Source organism: Phycodurus eques, chromosome 3 (genome assembly GCF_024500275.1).
Source record: "Phycodurus eques isolate BA_2022a chromosome 3, UOR_Pequ_1.1, whole genome shotgun sequence".
Lineage (NCBI taxonomy): Eukaryota > Metazoa > Chordata > Actinopteri > Syngnathiformes > Syngnathidae > Phycodurus > Phycodurus eques.
In genome coordinates this window covers 7,937,653-7,961,215 of record NC_084527.1, presented here as the reverse complement: position 1 = coordinate 7,961,215, position 23,563 = coordinate 7,937,653, and the positions used below count along the sequence as shown (strand labels likewise).

The window sequence follows — 23,563 nt, the reverse complement described above, 5'->3', positions numbered from 1 at the left end:
GTAATCTACTCCAGTATTCTTCTGGGGTTCAAAAAGTGAATTTTCAAGAGTTTAAATAAATTATTTATGAAGGGTTATAATAATTTCCCATCCTTATCTCCCTTAAAAGCACTTTTCCAGTTCACCCCACACATTTTCTTTGCTGTGGTTGTAACTCATGACAGAAATCTTTTCAAGATGTTCTTGCTCTCACTATTGATCGCCTCTTGTAAAAAAAAAAACATGGTGTCTTTGCCCGCTTTTCCTGGCGTTTCCGCCGTTGGTTTTAGGTTACCGTGGCAACGTGTGTGCTTGACGCGTGAGATTGTAAGGATGCCTGGGAGGCAGAGAAGGGTGAAAGCGAGTCCCGCCCCTTTAAGGAATTACTACGACCAAAGCAACCCCTCCCATTTCCACTCAAAAGCCAGGCTCCGGCTGGGGAGTGAGGCAGAGAGAGTGTGAAGAGTCATGTAACTCTTAAACGCCGGGTGAGAATCGAGGTTGCCGTGTGGGGAAGCGGAACCCGGGAAGTTGTCTGGATTAAAAACAAGAGGGGGTTAAAAAAAAATTGGGAAAAAAACACTCATTTGTCAAGGAAGTGAGCGTTGAAAGGGAGTCGGGAATCATCTGGAATACAAAACCTGATCCAAGGGAGCGCACGGGATTGGAGGACTGGTCCAGGTGGCCTTCAAGTGTTCGTGTGGCTCTACGTGCGTGTGCATAAGTAGAGCTAGTGGATGTGGACGGCAACGCGAGAACATGAGTATCATTCTCAAGCCAAGGTCGCGTTCTACCAGCTCACTGAAGAACACTGAAGGAATATGGTAAACGGCAACATTTGCAATCTTCATCCTGTGTGTGCGTCAGCGTGCGTGCGTGCTTGCGTCACACTATTGTTCAACATTCCTTCCTTCCTGTTTGAGTTTTACCTCCTGTTGGTTTCCATCCCTCCTATGCTCAGATGTAATATTCTCCACAATCTCCACTTGGCTGCAGCGGCACTCAGTCTCCTCTCGGATAAAATTCTCACCGTCGCCTACAGCTGAGGATGAAGTTGCAATTTTTTATGATTAAAACGTAAAGATTTTTAGGATTACAAACTTGTATGATTAGAATAATGTTAGATGACACTAGTATACAATGAGAAGATTGTTCAGATGAAATAAAATACAAATAATAATAGTAAATCAAATCAACAGTTACTTTACAGCTGCCTGGTACTATAAGGATCATTCATAGTAGTAGAACTGCCATCTTTGTGATATTTTCTTAACAACATGGAATGAGCACTTCGAAGGCCTCTAAAATCCTCCACAACAAATAATTTCACGATTGATGACGGATATATAGTACAACCTGTTCTACCGCTCTTCTCACCAATAATGTTCCCTTTGCACTATTTAAGTCTTGTTTGTAGGGCAAGCGACACTATTTGAAATATCTCCGTCATTTTGGCGCATCAACTTGGAGAAACCCTCGGAATCTCAGTCCGTACAAACTTTTTTTTGTGTCGAAACAACCAATTTTTCAAAATTCTTGGTGTGTTGTACTCAAAGTGGCCATTCAAACTGCACTCAGTATTTTGACAGACAATCATTTTGGCAAAATCCTGTCACTGCTAGTTTTACAGTACTTAATGAACACACAAGCTAACTTCAGCTAACCCTAGACTCTGCTGCATTATGCAACATTAGTCTCCACTCATAAAACTCTTATAGTGGTCAGAAGCTGAGAATAAAAATAAAATGTTTCATGACTGAAAAGTAAAGAAGTTGGAATTTTATGACAAACTTATTTTTACAATATTGTTGACGGTTGTGTTATCACGATCTTGTCAAATGACTTTAGTATACAGTAGCAAGATTACTGAGATGAAATAAAAACTTAATTTTGAAAATTTCAGCCCTTGACGGTGAACTGTTCTGCTGCACACGTTCCACTTTGCTCGTAGCCCTTAGTCTCCTCTCAGATCAAATGTGTCATCTTACCGTGGCTAACCCCTTGTTCTCCTCTGCTGTATTGTTGCCGTCTGTTCGTGTTTCCGACTGATGCGTTCAATATTGCATGGTTTTCACAGTCCCACGGTACTCTTTCTGAGGGAAAACTTGGGAGAGTTGAGCTTCGCCGGTAGTTTGCATTGAAAAAGGAGGATTAGCTTCATCAAGTACCCGAGGGAGGTCATTCATTGAGTTATATAGTCTCATATTTTTGGCTGGCACGATCAAATCTTTTTAGAATCAATTGTACTATAGACATTTTGTAGAGTAACTAAGTGTATGGTATAAACACATTGCAGAATTTGAGACAACAAAATCAGCCTTTGCAAACGGTTAGCATTCACAATTAGCATTAGCACGCTCACGTTTACCATTTTAGGTAAAAAAATAAATAAATAGCTACCAATCAGCTCACTCATACATCTTGTTTTATGTACATTATACATCTAATAGTGTCTAATGCCACCCTATGGGGGGCACAAGCCAGTGCAAACTGTAGGCCGGTCCCATCCATTCATCAGCAGCAGCCTCAGCAGGGACGCCAAGACTTCCCTCTCCCCAGCCACTTCATCCAGCTCTTCCGTGGGGATCCCGAGGCTTTCCCAGCCCAGCCGAAGGATGTAATCTCTCCAGCGTGTCCTGGGTCGTCCGCGGGGTCTCCTCCCGGTGGGACGTGCCCGGAACACCTCACCAGGGAGGCGTCCGGGAGGCTTCTGAATCAGATGCCCCAGCCACCTCATCTGGCTCCACTCGATGTGGAGGAGAAGCGGCTCTACTCTGAGATCCATCCGGATGACCGAGCTTCTCACCCCATCTCTAAGGGAGAGCCCGGACACCCTGCGGAGGAAACTCATTTCGGCCGCTTGTATCCGGGATCTTGTTCTTTCGGTCATGACCCACAGCACGTGACCATAGGTGAGGGTAGGAACGTAGATCTACCGGTAAATCGAGAGCTTTGCCTTTCGGCTTAGCTCCTTCTTTACCACAACGGATCAATACAAAGTTCGCATCACTGCAGACGCTGCACCGATCCGCCTGTCGATCTCCCGTTCCATTCTACCCTCACTCTGAATCTGAATCTGAATCATCTTTATTTGCCAAATATGTCCAAAAAACACACAAGTAATTTATCTCCGGTAGTTGGAGCCGCTCTAGTACGACAACAGACAGTCAATTTACAGAACACTTGGAGACAGACAGAAAGACATTGACAAAATAAATAAATAAATAAACAGTCACTGAGCAGTAAAGGGTTGCTAGTTATCTGGTAATGCCGGTACATTTTTTTTTTTTTTGACAATTGTGCAAAAAAATGCAGAGTCCTCTAGCACTTAGAGCAGTTCGAATGACTAATATTGCAATAGTCCGGTGCAATGACCATTGTGCAAAGGGCGCTGAGACTTCAAGGAGTGTATGCGGTTTAAACGAGTAGTGCGATCATCTGGGACAATGTTGGTTGTACAAATGTTACAGATACTCCTCAATCAGTGTGCAAATGGAGCAGATGCTACTCTGGCATGAGTGGCCAGTATATGCAAATAGTGCAGCATGGCGAGACAACTACAGTGAGTGCACGAGTAATACATAATTGGCCCCACAGAAATGTGACAACGAACTCAAGTCAAAAAATTGCCAGCATGTTGTAATGGAATTGTAGGTCAGGTGTTTAAGAAGTTGATCGCAAGAGGGAAGAAGCTGTTGGAATTTCTACTAGTTCTAGTTTGCATTGATCGGTAGCGCCTACCTGAGGGAAGGAGCTGGAAGAGCTGGTGACTGGGGTGCGGAGGGTCCGAGAGGATTTTGCACGCCCTTGTCTTAGTTCTGGCAGCGTGCAAGTCCTCAAGGGTGGGTAGGGGGGTACCGACAATCCTTTCAGCAGTTTTGATTGTCCGTTGCAGTCGGAGTTTGTCCTTTTTTGTAGCAGCACCAAACCAGACTGATTCGATGACCGCTGTGTAGAACTGTCTCAGCAGCTCCGGTGGCAGGCCGTCCTTTCTCAGAAGCCGCAGGAAGTACATCCTCTGCTGGGCCTTTTTGAGGATGGAGTTGATGTTGGTCGCCCACTTCAGGTCCTGAAAGACTGTAATTCCCAGGAACTTGAAGGTCTCGACGGTTGACACAAGGCAGCTGGACAACGTGAGGGGCAGCTGTGGCGAAGGATGCCTCCTGAAGTCCACGATCATCTCTACAGTCTTGAGCGTGTTCAGCTCCAGGTTGTGTCGGCCGCACCACAGCTCCAGCCGCTCCGCTTCCTGTCAATATGCACACTCGTCAACGTCCTCGATGAGGCCGATGACCGTGGTGTCATCTGCAAACTTCAGGAGTTTGACAGTCGGGTGTGCTGAGGTGCAGTCGTTCGTGTAGAGCGAGAAGAGCAGCGGAGAGAGGACACAACCTTGGGGCGCCCCAGTGCTGATGCTGCGTGTGGATAAAGTGGCCTCCCCCAGCCTGACCTGCTGTGTCCTGCCCGTCAGAAAGATGTAAATCCACTGGCAGATGGCAGGTGAGACGCTGAGTTGGAGAAGCTTGGATGAAAGGAGTTCATGGATGATGGTGTTGAACGCTGAGCTGAAGTCCACGAACAGGATCCTCGCGTAGGTCCCTGCACTGTCGAGGTGTTCTAGGATGAAGTGCAGTCCCATGTTGACTGCATCATCCACAGACCTGTTCGCTTGGTAGGCAAGAGAACAGGTCTGCGGAAAAGAAAACTGTCCTTTTCAAATCTGCAGTAGAACAAGTGAACAAGACCCCAAGATACTTGAACTCCTCCACTTGGGGCAGGATCTTATCCCCGACCTGGAGACCCTTTTCCGACTGAGGACCATGGTCTCAGATTTGGAGGTGCTGATTGTCATCCCAGCCGCTTCACACTCAGCTGCGAACTGCTCCAGTGAGAGTTGGAGGTCACGGCTTGATGAAGTCAAAAGAACCACATCATCTGCAAAAATCAGAGATGCAATACTGAGGCCACCAAACTGGACCCCCGCTACGCCTCGGCTGCGCCTAGAAATTCTGTCCATAAAAGTTATGAACAGAATCGGTGACAAAGGGCAGCCTTGGCGGAATCCAACTCTCACCGGAAACGAGTCCGACTTAAATCTCAGGAGTTGGTTGACATGATGATTAGGAGAAAGGTTGATATATTGTGTGTCCAGGAGACCATGTGGAAAGTCAGTAAGGCAAGAAGTTTAGGGGCAGGGTTTAAATTATTTTACCATGGTGGAGATGGGAAGAGAAATGGAGTCGGGGTTATTTTAAAAGAAGAGTTGGCTAAGAATGTCTTGGAGGTGAAAAGAGTATCAGATCGAGTGATGAGGCTGAAACTTGAAATTGAGGGTGTTATGTATAATATGATTAGTGGCGGAGGTAGAACCATGCAGGTGGATTACATCTTGTGCAGACGATGTAATCTGAAGGAGGTTACCGATTGCAAGGTAGTGGTAGGGGAGAGTGTGGCGAGACAGCATAGGATGGTGGTGTGTAAGATGACTCTAGGGGTGGGGAGGAAGATTGGGAAGACAAAGGCGGATCAGAGAACCATGTGGTGGAAACTGAGACAGGACGAGTGTTGTGCAGCTTTTCGGGAAGAGGTGAGACAGGCTCTCGGTGGACAGGAGGAGGTTCTACAAGACTGGACCACTGCAGCCAAGGTGATCAGAGAGGCAGGCAGGAGAGTACTTGGTGTATCTTCTGGCAGGTAAGGGGAGAAGGAGACTTGGTGGTGGAACCTCACAATACAGGAAATCATACAAGGAAAAAGGTTAGCTAAGAAGAAGTGGGGCACTGAGTGGACCGAGGAGAGGCGAAAGGAATACATTGAGATGTGACATAGGGCAAAGGTAGAATCAGAATCATCTTTATTTATAAAGGTGGCAAAGGCCAAACAAGAGGCATATGATGACATGTGTCCCAGGTTGGACACTAAAGAAGGAGAAAGGGATCTATACAGGTTGGCCAGACAGAGGGATATAGATGGCAAGGATGTGCAGCAGGTTAGGGTGATTAAGGATAGAGATGGAAATATGTTGACTGGTGCCAGTAGTGTGCTGGATAGATGGAAGGAATACTTCGAGGAGTTGATGAATGAGGAAAATGAGAGAGAAGGGAGAGTAGAAGAGGCAAGTGTGGTGGATCAGGAAGTGGCAATGATTAGTAAGGGGGAAGTTAGAAAGGCATTAAAGAGGATGAAAAATGGAAAGGCAGTTGGTCCTGATGACATTCCTGTGGAGGTATGGAAGCATCTAGGAGAGGTGGCTGTGGAGTTTTTGACCAGCTTGTTCAATAGAATTCTAGCACGTGAGAAGATGCCTGAGGTATGGAGAAAAAGTGTGCTGGTGCCCATTTTTAAGAACAAGGGTGATGTGCAGAGCTGTAGGAACTATAGAGGAATAAAGTTGATGATCCACACAATGAAGTTATGGGAAAGAGTAGTGGAGGCTAGACTCAGGACAGAAGTGAATATTTGCGAGCAACAGTATGGTTTCATGCCTAGAAATAGTACCACAGATGCATTATTTGCCTTGAGCATGTTGATGGAAAAGTACAGAGGTCAGAAGGAGCTACATGTTGTCTTTGTAGATCTAGAGAAAGCCTATGACAGAGTACCCAGAGAGGAACTGTGGTACTGCATGCGGACGTCTGGAGTGGCAGAGAAGTATGTTAAAATAATACAGGACATGTACGAAGGCAGCAGAACAGTGGTGAGGTGGGCTGTAGGTGTGACAGACGAATTTAAGGTGTAGGTGGGACTGCATCAGAGATCAGCCCTGAGCCCCTTCCTGTTTGCAGTGGTGATGAATAGGCTGACAGATGAGGTTAGACTGGAATCCCCGTGGACCATGATGTTTGCAGATGACATTGTGATCTGCAGTGAAAGCAGGGAGCAGGTGGAGGAACAGTTAGAAAGATGGAGGCATGCACTGGAAAGCAGAGGAATGAAGATTAGCCGAAGTAAAACAGAATATATGTGCATAAATGAGAGAGGTGGTGGGGGAAGAGTGAGGCTACAGGGAGAAGAGATAGCAAGGGTGGATGACATTAAATACATGGGGTCAACCGTCCAGAGCAATGGTGAGTGTGGTCAGGAAGTGAAGAAACTGGTCCAAGCAGGTTGGAACAGGTGAAAGAAGGTATCAGCTGTGTTATGTGACAGAATAGTCTCTGCAAGGATGAAGGGCAAAGTTTATAAAACAGTGGTGTGGCCAGCCATGATGTACAAATTAGAGACAGTGGCACTGAAGAGACAACAGGAAGCAGAGCTGGAGGTGGCGGAAATGAAGATGTTGAAGTTCACTCTCGGAGTGACCAGGTTGGATAAAATTAGAAATGAGCTCATCAGAAGGACAGCCAAGGTTCGATGTTTTGGAGACAAAGTTAGAGAGAGCAGACTTCGATGGTTTGGACACATCCAGAGGATAAATAGTGAGTGTATTGGTAGAAGGATGATGAGGATAGATCTGCCAGGCAAGAGAGCTAGAGGAAGACCATAGAGAAGGTTGATGGATGTCATGAGGGAAGACCTGAGGGCAGTTGGTGTACGAGAGGAGGATGTAGGAGATAGGCTTACATGGAAAAGGATGACGCGCTGTGGCGAACCCTAAAGGGACAAGCCAAAAGGAAAAGAAGAAGACACATCTAATAGTGTCTTAAAAAATCACTTACAGATGTTCCTATTGTCGTTTTTGGCAACGTTCTGCAATAAATGGGAATTCCATCCATCTATCCATTTTCTGAACCGCCTATCCTCACAAGGGTCGCGGGCGTGCTGGAGCCTATCCCAGCTTATCTTCGGGCGAGAGGTGGGGTACACCCTGAACTGGTCGCCAGCCAATCGCGGAGCAATAAATGTGAATTGTGAAACATTTCCGGCGGCACAAACATGGTTCCGGGCGGAACTTCGAGTTACAAATTACGTGTCGACCTATTTTTTAAGTCGACTTCACTTTCATTTGATTATTTATTTATATATTTTTTTTTCACCCAGCCCGAGTTTGACGAATTTTAACATAGAGACACTTCGATCAATCGATTAATCATTTGACCTCAACCCCAATTGTCATCATCTGGTTTATGATGAATTGGCCTTAATTCCCAAAATAGACTTCATAGTTCAATAAAAAAAAAAAAAAGCATCTAAACATGAATATTTATTAACTAACCTTCAATAGCAAGCGGCACCATGACAGTGAACTGTGTTGGAGAGGTTTTTGGTTCGAATGTCGGCCCCTCCAGAGTGGAGCTTACATGTTCTCCTGTTTCCCCCAACGTTCCAAAAACACGTTGGGTTCATGAAGACTAAATTGTCCAAAGGTCTGAATGTGTATTTGACTGTTTTTTGTTTGTTTGTTTGTTTGTTTGTTTGTTTTTTTGCCTCTCTGATTAACTGCCGACTAGTTCGGGATGCCTGCCTCCCACCCAAGGTCAGCTTGTAAAGGCTCCAGCTCACCTGCGACCCTAATGAGGCCAAAGTCCTATAGAAAATAGACGGGCTTCCGTAGTATCCAAGTTTCTTTTTTCAGTGGCATCCCCATATGACCTTAGGCAAGACCTGAGGTTTAAACCGTCTCTGGTCCACACCGTCGTCATTTGTCCTACCAGGAAGTAGTAATCCTTCTCTCGTCTCTTCGGTACAGCAGATAAACAAAGATGCAGCCCGAGGCGCAACCTGCCCTGCCCTCGTCCTGTCTCGACTCGTCCTTGGCTGTCAGCTCTCATTTCCCTTTGACAAACTGTCCTCGTGACGCTTCCAGGCCCGGGAGGGGGTAGCCCAGTAAATATGCTCTTCCACTGTCACACCGTCAGACAGCGCTGGAAATAAATCTCTGAATCCTCTCTGCATTCGTACAGGAGAGAGGAGAATGCCTCTTTTCTTATCTCCTGTCTTTATCAATGTCCTTTCCTTAGCGCTTTTGTTATAGCTTAATATTCACACGAGATGTGCAAATAGCGCTGATGGGTGTGGGAGATAGTTTGGCTTTGTGTGTTCGGATAAGACAAACACAAAGCGATGTGCTTGACTCCACGTGGGTTCTTAGTGCTCGTGTGCGTTTAGAATTTGTATCCGTCACCCTAGGGTGGTGTGTGCCACACCTCCTGCCTCATTACCACAACAGAGCTGATGTTTGATTTACTTGGAATTGCATAGTACAGTGGAACCACAAAGGTCGAAAGCTGGTCAACCTTCCAATTTGTTGCAGTTGTTCCCTCAAAGTAGACATTATGGTGTGTGTGTCCCCCCCTCCCCCCCACACAAACAATTTAAAACAGTTAATTTAATCTCCGCAACCAACAAAACTCAACGCAGCTCTGCTTACCTTTAGGCTTTGACATGATAGCAGGGGTGTAGCATCTGTGTGGGATGTGGGGGTTTCTGCCCAGCTTCACCCAGCCTAGCTGATCATGTCATGAGTGTAGATGGGGTGGTTATTATGTAAATTAGCCAAATTGTAACATCACAACACGACAAAATTCAGAATGGCTCACTCACAGGCAAATTTTCAGAACTTGGTAGTTAAACAAAAGATTTAATTTCCCACCGAATGGCTGCCAGGCACTCCAAAGACATCTTATTGTGTGGTGTATATTCTTCTCTTGTTTAAAAAAAAAAAAAAAAAAAAAAATACCAATCAAAAGTGGCCCTTAGTCTCCTCTTGGATGAAATACTTTTCTGTTGGTGACATGCTGAGAAGTAAATACAGGAGTCACTCATTCTTTTCCATTGTTTTGTCTGTTCTTTCGTCTGTCTTTTTTTGATTAATGCGTTCAATGCTGCCTGGTTTTAAGTTTCACACAGTACTCTTTTGAAGCGGAATACCTTAGAGTCCTCTTACGCTCCGGTGTACATTCATCCTCTTTTTTCACATTCTTCTTTCATTTGAGAAAAAGAAATTGTAGTGAAAAAGAAATGCATGCACAGAGTTGATCATTTCATTAGGGTTGTGCATCGAAAATCGAGAACCGATTGAAACCGGTTCTAACCTTCCGGTTCTCCCGGAATCATTCAAATTAAAAAATTTCAGTTCCCAGTTTCGATGCCTACAGTCCGCCAACCCCGAAGAAGAAAGTGGCGAAAACCAACGAAGAACGCGCACGAAGACGTGCTTGTTGTCAACGGCAAAAGTGCGTCTTAACTTTGTTAAAATAAATGACCAGTCGCCATAGCGTAACACTTGGAATAAGATTATATTGTGCAAAGGAGGCTTACTCCCATATGTAGAAGTGACGTGCTCCCTCCCGCTCCGAGCCTCAGCCTACACTGCACAGCACTTCAGTTAAGCCAATTAAACAATAAACAATAAAATCCATCTATGCCAACAATGAGGCAGCTAACAAGTTAATCGGTTGGTTGCACGTTTGCACTGATGTTATTTTGTGTTTATTTTAGTCTTCAAACCAATGTAAGAGCCGTTGACAGAAAAAAAAAAAAAAGCTTAACATTGAGCTAAAACTTCACCAAATGTCAAACTAGCAACTTTACATCACAAGGAATAGGGACACAATCCACATAAACACTAACCTTGTGCCTCATCGGTAAAGGAATCAATTCCATTCATTACTCTTTTTCTTTGCCGTCTCGGTTAACTTTCGTTTTCAAAATTCACCGGTGTCGTATCAAGTTACTTTTTGTGCCAAAATGCTGAGTTCCGGTGCATACCCTTCAAAATAAAAGACTACAAGCTTAAAACAGGAAGTCACGTTAAACCTTGCACATATAAACCATTTGACGTGATAAAACAATCCCAAATAACTATTTTAACAATGCTATATTTAACCTTTCGCTGAAACATTAATTAATGAATATTAAGTCAATTGGGTTAGTTCCACACACATTGCTTTTTAGTTCACAGATTTGATACTGATACTGGTTATAAAGAACCTCGAGTCAAATATTCATTTTAGTCTATGCTGTGGGCTGGTAAGAAAATGGATGTTCATTATTTTGACACCCTTCATTTAAACCATGCAAATAAAATTTGACACAGCCCCCGAAAAGAATCTGAATCGAGAATCGTTTGGAACACGAATCGAAATGAGGAACCGGAATCGCTCAAATTAAAACGATGCCCGACCCTACATTTGATGCTCGCTGAACTTGTACATGATGTTTCGGGTTTATTCATCGAGATTACAAAATTGTAAATAGCCTGAAGCTGACACTGACCACTTTTAAATGATGGCATGACAAAATACTCAACCTCGCATCCCGCTTATTAACCTTTTTTTTTGCAGTTTCCTAATCCTAACCTCAAACTCTTATCAAATCATATTATTTTTCTCAATGTCTTTATGTCTCAAAAGTGTTCTGTGTCAATTGACTGTCTGTTGTCGTACTAGAGTGGCTCCAGCTACCGGAGACAAATTCCTTGTGTGGTTTTTGGACATACTTGGCAAATAAAAATGATTCTGATTCTGAGTCTGATTCTTTGAAAGCAGGAGCAAAACATGCCGAGATTAAGCTCGGAAGAATGGGGATGTCTGACTTTCACTTGAAGTGCATACATCTGGTCTTTTGTCTGTAGTCAGCCGACTGAGCGATGATGCATTCACATGCGCGCAGGGCCTGTTTTCTATTAGTCGGATCGGAGTCTTTAGATTCCGAGTGACCAACTAGCAGAACTGGTTGAGTGCGTGACCTTTATTTGCATGTGTGTCACGACTTAATGGCTCATCTGAATGGAGCGTTGACAGTCACCTTCCACACCAAGAGCAGCGAGTGTTGATAGTTTTTACGCTCCGTCTGACGGAACAAGACTAGAGCGAGACGACACGATTGGCTCCTCTTTACTTGTATGCTAATTTCCTCACCGTGAATGTGATCAATGGTGTTTGTGTTTAAATAAGGGACGTGTGTTTAAGTACAATAAGTACACCTTACCGTGCAATGAGAGCCAATATAAGTGTCATTCCCATTTATAAAATGTGTTTATTATGGGTGCTATAGTACGACAAAAATGACTGTTCGTTACTTTGGTTTTAAGCTCACGGGACAAACAAAGCTGCTTATCTTTTGTGTAAAGAGGGAACAGGTTTAATGACATTCAAATGATTAAAATGGCAAATTGCTGGCAATAAATTCTCCAATAAATGAAAGTCTCAAAATAAAGAATCAATAGTTTTCTTTTGAGGAAATTTATAATGCAGACAAGTCCAACAGTGTGAACAATTGTGCTATAAAACACTAATGGCATTGAATATTGATTTGGTTGCATCGGAGGAGCCCAGTCGAGGCTGTTTAAGTGCCACTGGAAATGTTAGTTTGCACCACGCTAGTTATTCCCCCGCTCCCCCCCACATATTGCAAAAACATATTGGCTAGCTTCGACATCCGCTGAACTGCATTGTGTTTGTTTACAGTTGATTTGCAGCTAAAGCGGGATGGGCAAACGTTCGTCCTCAAGGTCCACATTTGATTTTTAAAACAGACAGATGGGCCGGTTCATTCACAGATGAAGGGAAAATGTCATTTCAACACTACAATAATTTATTCAAGTTTTTATGTTTGTATTATGTGTAATTAATGTAATTAATATTACTGTAAGTACTTCAATAATACTACTAAATAACACAAAATGCTAAGTATAAGTTTAAAAAAACATTATACAGTTTTTTTTTTTTAGTATTTATAATAACACAATTATTGAATGAGATAAATGGATTTCAAAATAAAATAGTTAAATGAATACATTTTAATTAGCCAATTTTATTGAACTGAATTATTCCAACAAATATGACAGTACTGTTATTAACGAAAATGCTTGGCGGGCTGGATTAAAAAATACAGAGTGGGCCATACTTTTCCCACCATAGAGCCACATTTGTTGTGTGTGTGAACTCCATCCACCTCTGTACCGTACTAAATGTTCTGTACGAGAAAATTACAGATACCAATACATAGTGTAGTTTTACACCCTAAAGTCTGATAGTAGTTTGCAGTGGTGTAGCAGTGTACTGCATCGTACTCACTGCTAGCACTCTCATGCAAATACCGTAAATCACGTGGTGGAAAAACTTTGCACTTCAAACGACAAGTGAATACCTCCGATAGCGTCTTGAACGCAGATTTTCTTCTTCTGTTGGTTCTCATGAAAGTTTATCTAAAATTGTGTCCGGTGATCTTCATCTCACACTGTTTGTGGAGTGTGTGGAGGAGTCAATTTCACCCAAGTTTCCTGACATTCAAGCACGCAATTTGAATCGCGTGGGAAACATTGTTACTGCGGGGTGTCCGCTGCGTTCGCTATGTATGGGCTTTTGTAACCTGATATTCCATTTTTGGACATGGTTACTGTCCTCTTGGAAATGACTGCGACAGTTTGCCGTCTCGCAAAGGCAGATTAAAGGCCGATCTGGAATTTGCTGACTCGGCAAAGATTTCCTTCCCAGGCGATTAAAGTCGCTCCTTGTTGGGAAATGTCTCAGAGCTTTGTGTCAGAGGGGAGAAAAAAAGAAGACCATCCCATGCGTGTGACGTCAGAGCTGGTGCAATACGTCAACAAGACATTCCCAGTGAGGGCGTGTCGTTTACCTCACACACGCATGAATGAACACACTACATGCGCTACATAAAAACAAAAACAGTGCCATTTTATACAGGAAGAGGACATGGGGGGGGAAAGTGACTTTTACACGTGAAGTCTGACTTCTGATACTACCTTTGACAGCAGAAAATTGTCCGATCAATGCGTTTAATAAGCAGAATAATGCCAGATTCTACAGGCACTGTAGAAGGGGGGTTCTGATGCCACATTACCAAGCAGAAAATTTCCAGGTTGAAATCGTACCTCCATTCTGGTTAGTACCGTTTGCACAGAGCAAAAAAAAAAGACGACTTTTACATGTAGTGATGCCGTCTTGTACAGGGAGGGTAAAGGGGGCTTCTGACACTACCTTCGTAGGCAGAAATTGCCATGGAGAAAAAGTGGAAGAATTTTATAGGCCTTGTAAAGGGTTTTCAGATATTACATCATAAAGCTGAATCATATTGCGAGGTCGACATCTTACCCCAATTCCGGTTTGCCATTTTTATATAGATCATCAATGTGTAAAAAGTCAGGGGGGAAAAAAGAGTCACAGGCAGTGATGGCATGTAAAAGAGCTTACGATCCTACCCCCATTGTGGAAAATTGCCACAGAGAAATAGCCGAAAAATGTCCGATTTTATCGTCATTGTAAATTACAGGGGGCTTCCGTTACTTCCCCCAAAGGCAGAAAATTGTAGGGTCGGCTTTGTCTACACATTCCTTGTCTGTGCTGTTTATACAAAATAGTGACACAAAGGGGCTTCTGATACTAACTCCGAAGACAGAACTTTTCGGATCGATGATATCCTGGAATTCCTGATAGTTATGTCTAGACAGAATTGTGGCATGAGTTGGTAAATGGAAAAATGCCAGGCTTTTACAGGCAGGGTCAAAGAGGTTTCTGATACGACCTCATAAGGCACAAAATATTTAGGTCATAATAATAATAATAACCTTACAAATCTTGTATCATGTGAAATGCAATTTCGATTTCTTGTATGTCTAGTACATGTGAAGGGTTGACAATAAAACTGACTTTGACTTTTTGTCCCCATTCTGTGTCATTGGCATTGATACGGAACAGCAACATTGCTGACAAAAAGGGATAAAAATGCCAACTTTTTTTAAGCGATGTGAAGGGTGTTTGTCTGGTTTTATATTATTTCCCTGCCCTAATACTATATTTGGAGTGTGGAGGTGAGAGGAATCTGACACAGAAACGCGGGTGATATGTCTGGGACAAGTCCTATCAACACAAATAGTGAGTTACTGGAGTCATACTGGCTGTGTGTGCGTGTATGTGTGAGAATGTGAGTGTTAGAGAGAGGACAATTCGATTGCCCTTTCCTCAGCAGCCAAAGCTGACACTCACTTAGCTGCTGCTACCCAGACAACAGAGGGTGCGAGTCCAGTGTTGATGGGGGGGGGGGGGCTGCCATGTCCCGTGTGTATGTGACTTTGGCGAGCTTTGTTATACCATATTTAGTTGTTTTTAGAGTTTGTGTTTTTACACATTCACTGCCATCGATGGCTTTAGAAGTCAAATATCCATGTTTACTGGGAAGGCTGGCAGTGAATGAGTTAAGAATGTAAAAAAAAAAAAAAATGTAATCACTGCTAATCACCATCACGTGTTTGTCATATGTCATGACTAGCTACTTTCATTACGTCTTTATCAATTTTTACACTTGTATGATAGTGAAGAATGTCAAAATGTTAGTTAATGAAGGTAACTGTAGTTGTTTCAGTGTAAAAAGTTTAATCTTGTAAAATGGGGAATAATGACATTAGAAATATTATTTCCTATCGCGGATATTGGAGGGAAAATGTCCTCATATTCCCCATTTATTTATCCATAAGCCACAAGATTGCTTTTGTTAACATTGAAAGCTATCAATGTTCACAATTTTTTTTTTTTTTACATTTTATTTCTTTTTCAGTGAATGCGTGAATCATAATGAATGTAGATATTAGCAGGAGGTTGGTATTTATGAATAATTAGGTGTTGCTTCGTGTGTGTGCTTATTTATTTAAAAACATTTTTAAGAAGCCCATTACTTGAATAGTGTAAATCCTGTCTAAAACACTGCTCAAATTGATGCAAAATACTGTAAGCTTGTCATGCTTGCAAATATGTCTCTTCTTCAGCAGGCAGTTTTTTTTTTTTTTTTTTTTTTTTTTGGTGCAAGAACATTTTGCTTGCCTCAATGATTTTTCTTCCTTGATAAGGCATTATAACTTCTTAGCGACATTTTATTACGAGTAAGTTTAGCTTAAAATAAATACCTTAAATGGACTAGTTTTAAGACATACTGTTTTAAGAAATCTTGCCAAGTGAAACGTTTCTGTTGTGTTGGCAGATAATTTTGTTGAAATTAAGTAATATATACCTAATTTCATAATTAAGTGAAGGTATGAATCTGTTGTGATGAAGAACAATTCATGTGCCCACAGTATATCTTTGTTGCCCGCTCCAAGCTTCCACGTGTGTACCGCATGCCTCAACACGTCGGCCGACGTCATTGTGTAGCGCACACACTCCAAAGTACGTCACGCCGGGTTAAGACGTGCCCTTATCCATAATGAGGATGATGATTATGTACGGGGGGCAACGTCATTGCTGCGCATCACGGGATACCCCCTCACGACCAGACGGGATTATGGGATAGCAGCTCAGCGGCACTGGCACAGCCGCAGATCTCTGTTGTGACACGGGTGGGAGTCACCGGCAGGGCTGACAGCAATTTATCCAGAGACTAAGGTACTAGTGATGATGTTGCAGAGGGGGCAAACATTGGCTGTTTGAACTGTGAGTCAGTGGTATCCGCCAGTGCAGTGCAGGGCTGGTCCAAACATTTGTGCTCAAGGGCCACATTATTATTAGTTTTTCTAAAACAGACAGATGGGCCAGGCCATTTAAAAAAAAAATAAGTTTAAAACATTTTTATGAAAAATAGTTATAGATGCTGTATTTTTAATGCTTCATTTTAATATATAAAAATGTTTATTACAATTTGTGTTATTTGTATTTCATTGAATTATAATGAATGAAGCAAAGAAAAAAAATTACATTTGTTTACAAATTTTTATTTTGCTATCGACCATATATTAATTAGAGGAATTATTAAATTAATGCATTTTGACAAATTTTATTTAAAAGAAAAAAAACTACTGAATCAATACAATAAATTTAAAGGAGTCTTGAAAAGGGAAATGAGGACACATCAGGCCACATGTGGCCCCCATGGCATATTTTGCCTAGCCCTACCCTATTGGGTCATTGAATTTTGGTCTTTATTGTTTACACGACATTCAGTAATAGAGCCCGGGCCGATGCTAACCAAAACAGCAGCATCTACCGTGGCACGTAAACAGTATCCATCCATTTTCTGTTGCGCTTGACATCATTAGGTTTGAGGGTGAGCCGCAGCCTATCCCAGCTGACTTTGAGCGAGAGAGGCGGATCACCTCTTGGACTGGTCATTGGCCAATAGCAGCGCACATGTAGACAAATCACCTTTCAGAACCAGAAATCTGTAAGGCCCTTGCATGTGGGAAGCCATTTTTTAGCCATTTATTTGAACGCTGGGAAAACAAAACACAAACATAATGAGCACACTCACGCAGGAGCTGCTGTCGGCCACAGATTACGTCCACACACTCACACGCAGACTCGCCATCGCTTGAGCCAACCTGTCAAGTTTAAGTTTAATTGTGTTTAAAGCAAGTTGGATAGGTAAAGTTATTCAAAAAAGTTTTATATGGTATCTCTATATATTGGAATTTCATATGCAGTAGTACAAGTGGGTTTGGAAAGTATCAGTGTAGTACTCACTGTATACAGAATAGTAATTAGGTTCTGATCTAAATCAGCATTGTTTGGCATGTGCCAGCGTTGACTATAACTATGCATCACTCCGTTAACATTTATTGTTGTCTTTCTCCTTTTTGCGCAGTTTCGACGTGGACAATGGAACTTCATCAGGTCGCAGCCCGCTGGACCCGATGGCCAGTCCGGGATCGGGTCTCATCCTGCAGGCCAACTTCGTCCACAGCCAGAGGAGGGAGTCGTTCCTGTACCGCTCGGACAGCGACTACGACCTCTCGCCCAAGTCCATGTCTCGAAACTCCTCCATCGCCAGCGACATGTGAGTTCTTCTGGCCATTTAAAAAAAAAAAAAAAAAAACCTACCTCTGTGTTCCCCTCTTCCACTGTAAGCTTTTTATTCTATTTTTAGACTTTTTTTTTTTTTTTTTTTTTTTTTTTTTTTTTTTTGCCTGTCTGAGCGTCACAGCTGGATGTTTATCAGCACAGGTCATAAAGCTGCCACATGAGCTTTGGAGGGAAGTGTGCATGACCAACACCTCGCCGAATGTTGTCACATCTATTCTTATCACATATAGTGCACAGGGTGTGCAGTGAAGTATCTTAAATTTCTGCTTTAACGCCCGCCGTTGACACGCTGCTCTTTATCGACTCACAACTCCTACACCAACAAATCCGAGTGTCGAAAATTCATTCTTGACCAAGATAATAAAGCTCACTTTTGATTGACAATGTCTCCTTCGTATATTGATAGCATGCGCCTCCCCTGTTATCCAGTTACATGAACCAGTCGTACAGGAAATTGAATTATTGGCTGAAAATTTACCCCCTCGATCGAGGATGAAAGAGAAGACGGGGGGGCAGGGGCAATGAATGGATGAAAAGTAATGACCTGCATTAACCTGAGACACTTAGCCACAATTTCTGCTGCTTTTTTACATGGCATATTAGTCGTCATATGACACTATTTCAGTATACACTATTTGGTAGACAGAATCCTAAAATAGCCCCAACTTTCTTCATACAAATATTCAGCATATTTTTAATTAATTGGCAAATAATCCTTCCAAATTTTAAATCATAGTATTACTGTATTATTTAAAAATAGGTATTTAGATTTTGTGTTTCTAAAAATAACATTACCTGGAATAACTGGAAAAGATGATACAATACTGAAAAAGAGTTTGCAATATTACAAGAAAATGTCTGCATTTTACTGTTAAGAAGTCGTAATATTCCAAGAAAAAAAATGTCATGTTACAAGATTAAGGCCAAAATTATGACTTAAAAAATAAAATCTTATAAATATTCATCCATCCATCCATTTTCTGAACTGCTTCTCTTCACTAGGGTCGCGGGCGTGCTGCCTATCCCAGCTATCATCGGGCAGGAGGCGGGGTACACCCTGAACTGGTTGCCAGCCAATCACAGGCCACATACAAATCTTACGAAAAACCCTGCTACATTTTGCAAAAACACACTTGGAATCTCCCAAATGAATGTGGTAATATGTGTTATGGTGTATGTGTGTCATTGCCAGCCAATCGCAGGGCACATACAAACAAACAACCATTTGCACTCACATTCACACACCTACAGGCAATTTAGAGTCTCCAATTCATGCATCTTTTTGGGATGTGGGAGGAAACCGGAGTGCCCGGAGAAAACCCACGCAGGCACGGGGAGAACATGCAATCTTCACACAGACGGGGCCAGGGATTGAACCCGGGCCCTCAGAACTGTGAGGCTGACGCTCTAACCAGTCGCCCACCGTGCCGGATAAATGTTCATAGTATATATTATTTAATGTATTTATAATGTAATGTATTTATAAGAATAATGCTGGAATTTTACAATTAAAATGTTGTCATGTTACACTATTAATGTTGGAATTTTATTAAAATGTCTGAATATTACAAGAATCGTGGTCGAAATGTACAACTAAAATCTTGTAATGTTTCAAGCGTAAAGTTGAAATTCTACAAATTAAAATGAGTAATATTACTAGAATAATATCAAAATTAAGCAAATAAAACTTTTAGAAGTTTATGGTTTAAAAGAAAAAGTTGTAATATTACAAGAATAATGGATGAAGTCTGATTTTTTTTTTTTTTTTTTTTTTTTTTTTTGGATTTTTATCAATTATAAAAAAATTGAATTTTACAAGAATCATGTCAGAATAAAAGTATAAAATAAAAGTAATAAAAAAATAAAAGTATAAAATAAAAGTCATAATAATATGTCAGAATGTTCGAATTGTACTATTAAGAAACTGTAACATTAATCGTATTATTAAAAAGTGTTAATGTTTGTAAATAATGTCCGAATCTTACAAATTGTCAGTTTTCCAAAAAAGGAGACAAAAAAAAAATGCTGCAAGTCACAGTCATTTACCATAGCTTGTCATGTGTATGTTTCAAACCATTGCAGGGGTCATGCGATGTGTGAGCAGCCAGCATGTCGTGTCATGTACGTGTGCGTTTTACGTGTTGTTGGTGCGGCACCCGATCACATGATGGAATGTTGACCGTGAGCTTTGAGGTCAGCGGCACAAGCGCATATGACTCACGGTCTCTGTAGTTGAAATTCCTTTCAAGAGGGAGCAGAGTGCGTAAAGGCCTGTCCCTCGCCTCCCATCCTGTTGGCTTTTCCCAGAATCCGTGAATGGCATTCGAGAATAGGAAAGCGGGGTGCGTGAAGCTTATACTGCGTCACCACCTTACAGCCCCGCGGCACATATTGAAACTCGGCTTACAAGTGACGAGTGCCTTAAGCGGCTGCTGATGTGAAGTCAACATGTTAATGTGATGGAGTGCATGAGAGACACTGAAACTCATCTCATTTGTTGACATCCCTACTTTCCCCTCACTCTGACCTTTTTTATGTCGTGTGCTTTTCCACAAGATGTCCACATGCTACAGGATTACGGTACATACTAAAGTGAAATACAAAATATATATTTTTATTTTTATTATTTTGTTAATTATCTTTTTTTATTTTTAGTATGTTTTAATATGTTGTATATTTAGAACTTTTAACCCACCTTAAAGTTGTATTTATATACATTTAATAAAAACTTGCTTTTATTTATTTTAGTATTTATTATTGTAGAGTTATAAAAACTTAATAGGATTTCTTAGTGTGTATATATATATATACATATATATCTCCATTTTCTTTACCCCTTATCCTCACTAGATTCGCGGGCTGCTGGAGCCTATCGCAGCTATCTTTGGGAGGTATATAGTAAAAGGTTTAGGTTCAAAATAAATAATAGTATAATGTGATTAATTAATCTATACTAAATTCATTTTTTTAGATTTTAAAATAAATGTTTACTATTGTACTGCAGAGTGTAGACTATGCACTAATGAATTGCCAGGAATGTTTTTTTTTGGGGGGTATTCAAAGGTTTTTTGTTTTGTTTTTTGCATTACATCTTTACATGTTTTTTCTACACTCTGTGTCACGTTTGTCTTTTCTTTTTTTGAGGTGGAAGGGGGCGAGTTGGTCTGGAAACGAATCCAGCTGTTAAATGATAAAGAAACAAGTAAAAAACGAAAGAAGTCACAACGCTAATGGATGTACCCATGAAACTCATCCATGCTGTAGTCATTTGAGTTGAAATAAACATGAGCTGATCATCAAGCAGTGTCCTGTTAGCCCCATGTGCTAGTGTTAACGCCACGTTTAAAGTGTCCTGGTTGGTCGACCGATATTGCTTGCGACCACTTGAGCAGTTAAGCATGGGGTCACCATGGCAGCCATTGTCCTATGTAACATTATTGTTAAGCTGTTGAAGTTCTTAAGACTTTTACATACTGTTGCTTTAAAGTCTCACTTTTTGTGTTTTCCAGCCATGGTGACGACATGATTGTAACACCATTTGCACAGGTGAGATTTTTCAGCTCCGTTTGATGTTCAGGATTTACAAAATCTCTTGCAAAAATAATTTTTAAAAATAAAAGGAAAAATCTCATCTTTTGCCTTTCAGGTCCTTGCCAGCCTAAGAACTGTACGGAATAACTTTGGTGCGTTAACCAACCTACAGCAAGACAGAGCGTCTAATAAGTACGTTTGCACCACCCATTGTACTTTGTGTAAACCTTTCATGCACCTGTTTGGTCTCCCCTGTGTTCACTCACAATGTGGCTTTGCACGCCCTCTTCTGTTCTTCAATAGTACTACAACAACAGTAGCAACAGCCTTTTGTCCCAAGTAGTTGGTAGGTGTGTGATCCAATGAAATAAATAAATGCCCATCTGGGAAAAAACGATGTAGTAAGTGTAATTATCTCAGTTACTGGACGCTATTGTTCACACATCAAGAATTAACTGCAGACTTGAGTGAACTGCTGAGCTCATTTGAACTCTGTTGCTAACTAAAACAGCAGCACCTCCTGAAGCATATCTCTAAGATTAATGGAATGCTTGAATGTGTTATGATGTAATGTTGTAAGTGTAATTATCTCAGTTTATGGAAGCTATAGTTCACACAGCAACATTTTAACTGTTAAGCACAATATCATTATGTTGCTAACCATACGAGCAGCACTTACCGAAGCATGTAAACAGTCTCGCTGATGAATTAGGCCGTGGAGTTCACTGCAAAGTATTCAAGATGATCTTACCTTACGTTATGTGGGGATAACCGTTCCAGTAGACAATGTTGTGTGCATCAATCCATTTTGATAAGTTTTTCCATAATATTCGCTTTTATTTTTATTTTAACTCCACGTTATCGTGACATTAATTGTAATGTATGGGTAATACGTGTTTAATATTATTCCAACAATGTACAAATAAAGAGCTCCCCCATCTCCAGTTGAGTAATTAAACACCCTCGGACAACATTAGTGGAAATCTGACGTGTGTTTGTTTTCTCACAACAGGAGATCACCCATGTGCAACCCACCGCCCATCACCAAGACCACCTTTACAGGTTTGTCTCTTATTTCAATATTACATCCATTGTGTGGTCAAAAATATCATATGAGACTGTCTGACCTACGGACTTCATGAGCTTTGTTGTTGTTGAGATTTGTTGTCTGTCTTTGATGGTAATACGCTCTACTCTGACCTAACATCTCACAATATAGACCAGGGGTGTTCCAACTACGCTTTGGGTGCCATTTGTGACCACCCACCATCATTTCTTTAAGTGACATACACTAAAAATGTAATTTGACATGGCTGTTTTTATTTAAAATGGCAGTGGAAGTGTGACAAGTGTGGGACCCACATGACAACATTTGTTTTATATTACCCTTTTCTATATGTGCCTCTGATATAGACCATTCATGGTCAAATCTATATTTCACTTGTGCTTGTATTTATGCATGGAAATGAGCGGTATCTGTACATGACAACATCAGTGTTATTTTCTCGCAGGAACGACTTTCCGATAAATCACCTGCTTCAATATATGGGACGCCTGTCGATGCCGCTCTATATTTAGAGCCCAATCATACTGGTTAGCGGCCATTATGGGCCTCACCATAAACCTGTGACAGCTGTGAGTCATGGTCTTGATTGTTTGAGAGTATTGACGACCTGTAACGCCAAGACAGGGAGTTTATCGAAGAGAGATTAGCTCAAAGCTGGAGTAAACCAGACAAGGCATGCATACATATATAATATTTGTGTGGATTTAGCGCAATTTACCGCAGCTGACGCCATGTTGGGCTTCTTTAGACAGCAAAAGTAGTCGAGACTGAATCAACAGCGCCTCTGCTGGTTGTAGCCATGTAATGCACTCTGCTCGCTTCGAAACGCATGCAATCAATCACAATTCCTTGTGGCCAATTATACGATTATTTAACTCATTCACTGCCAGTCCTCCGTGTTAACGTGGATATTTGAATCCTACACCCGTCAATGGCAATGAATGATTAAGAATGTAATATGCCCCTGGCTTGTCACTATGTTCAACATAACAAAACATAATAATGCCATGAGAATAAACCGTGTGCCACTGTGGTTATGATTAATAAACAGTTAACTTTCCCCTGTTTGTGTTATGTGGGGAGACCCAGAGACAACAACTCCAAGCAAGGCACTGACGTTTCGGATAGCGCCACTGTGGTCGAGTGAGCTTTTTACGTCCTTAGCTCGCTAGCTTGTTAGGTTGCGTGCTAGCAAGCGTAATAAACAATAAACATTTGTGTCTCTGTTGTGTATCTAGGCGCATGTATGGAGCGAGGCTGTGGAGGATTGGACGGAGCCATTGCCGGTCCACAAGCC

At 41.6% G+C, this 23,563-nt stretch overlaps 1 protein-coding gene across 5 annotated transcripts in view; it reads left to right on the top strand.

Moving 5' to 3' along the window:
• pde4d (phosphodiesterase 4D, cAMP-specific) overlaps positions 1-23,563 on the top strand; it is a 221,034-nt gene that overhangs the window by 174,893 nt on the left and 22,578 nt on the right. For 4 of the 5 annotated variants that reach the window (XM_061671884.1, XM_061671883.1, XM_061671887.1 and 1 more), the window contains 4 exons: positions 17,452-17,643; positions 21,179-21,215; positions 21,316-21,392; positions 22,213-22,262. In XM_061671884.1, coding sequence (XP_061527868.1) covers positions 17,452-17,643; positions 21,179-21,215; positions 21,316-21,392; positions 22,213-22,262 — 356 coding nt within the window. Of the gene's footprint in view, positions 1-307; positions 804-17,451; positions 17,644-21,178; positions 21,216-21,315; positions 21,393-22,212; positions 22,263-23,563 lie in introns of those variants that run through there. The other variant, XM_061671886.1, reaches the window with a different exon arrangement.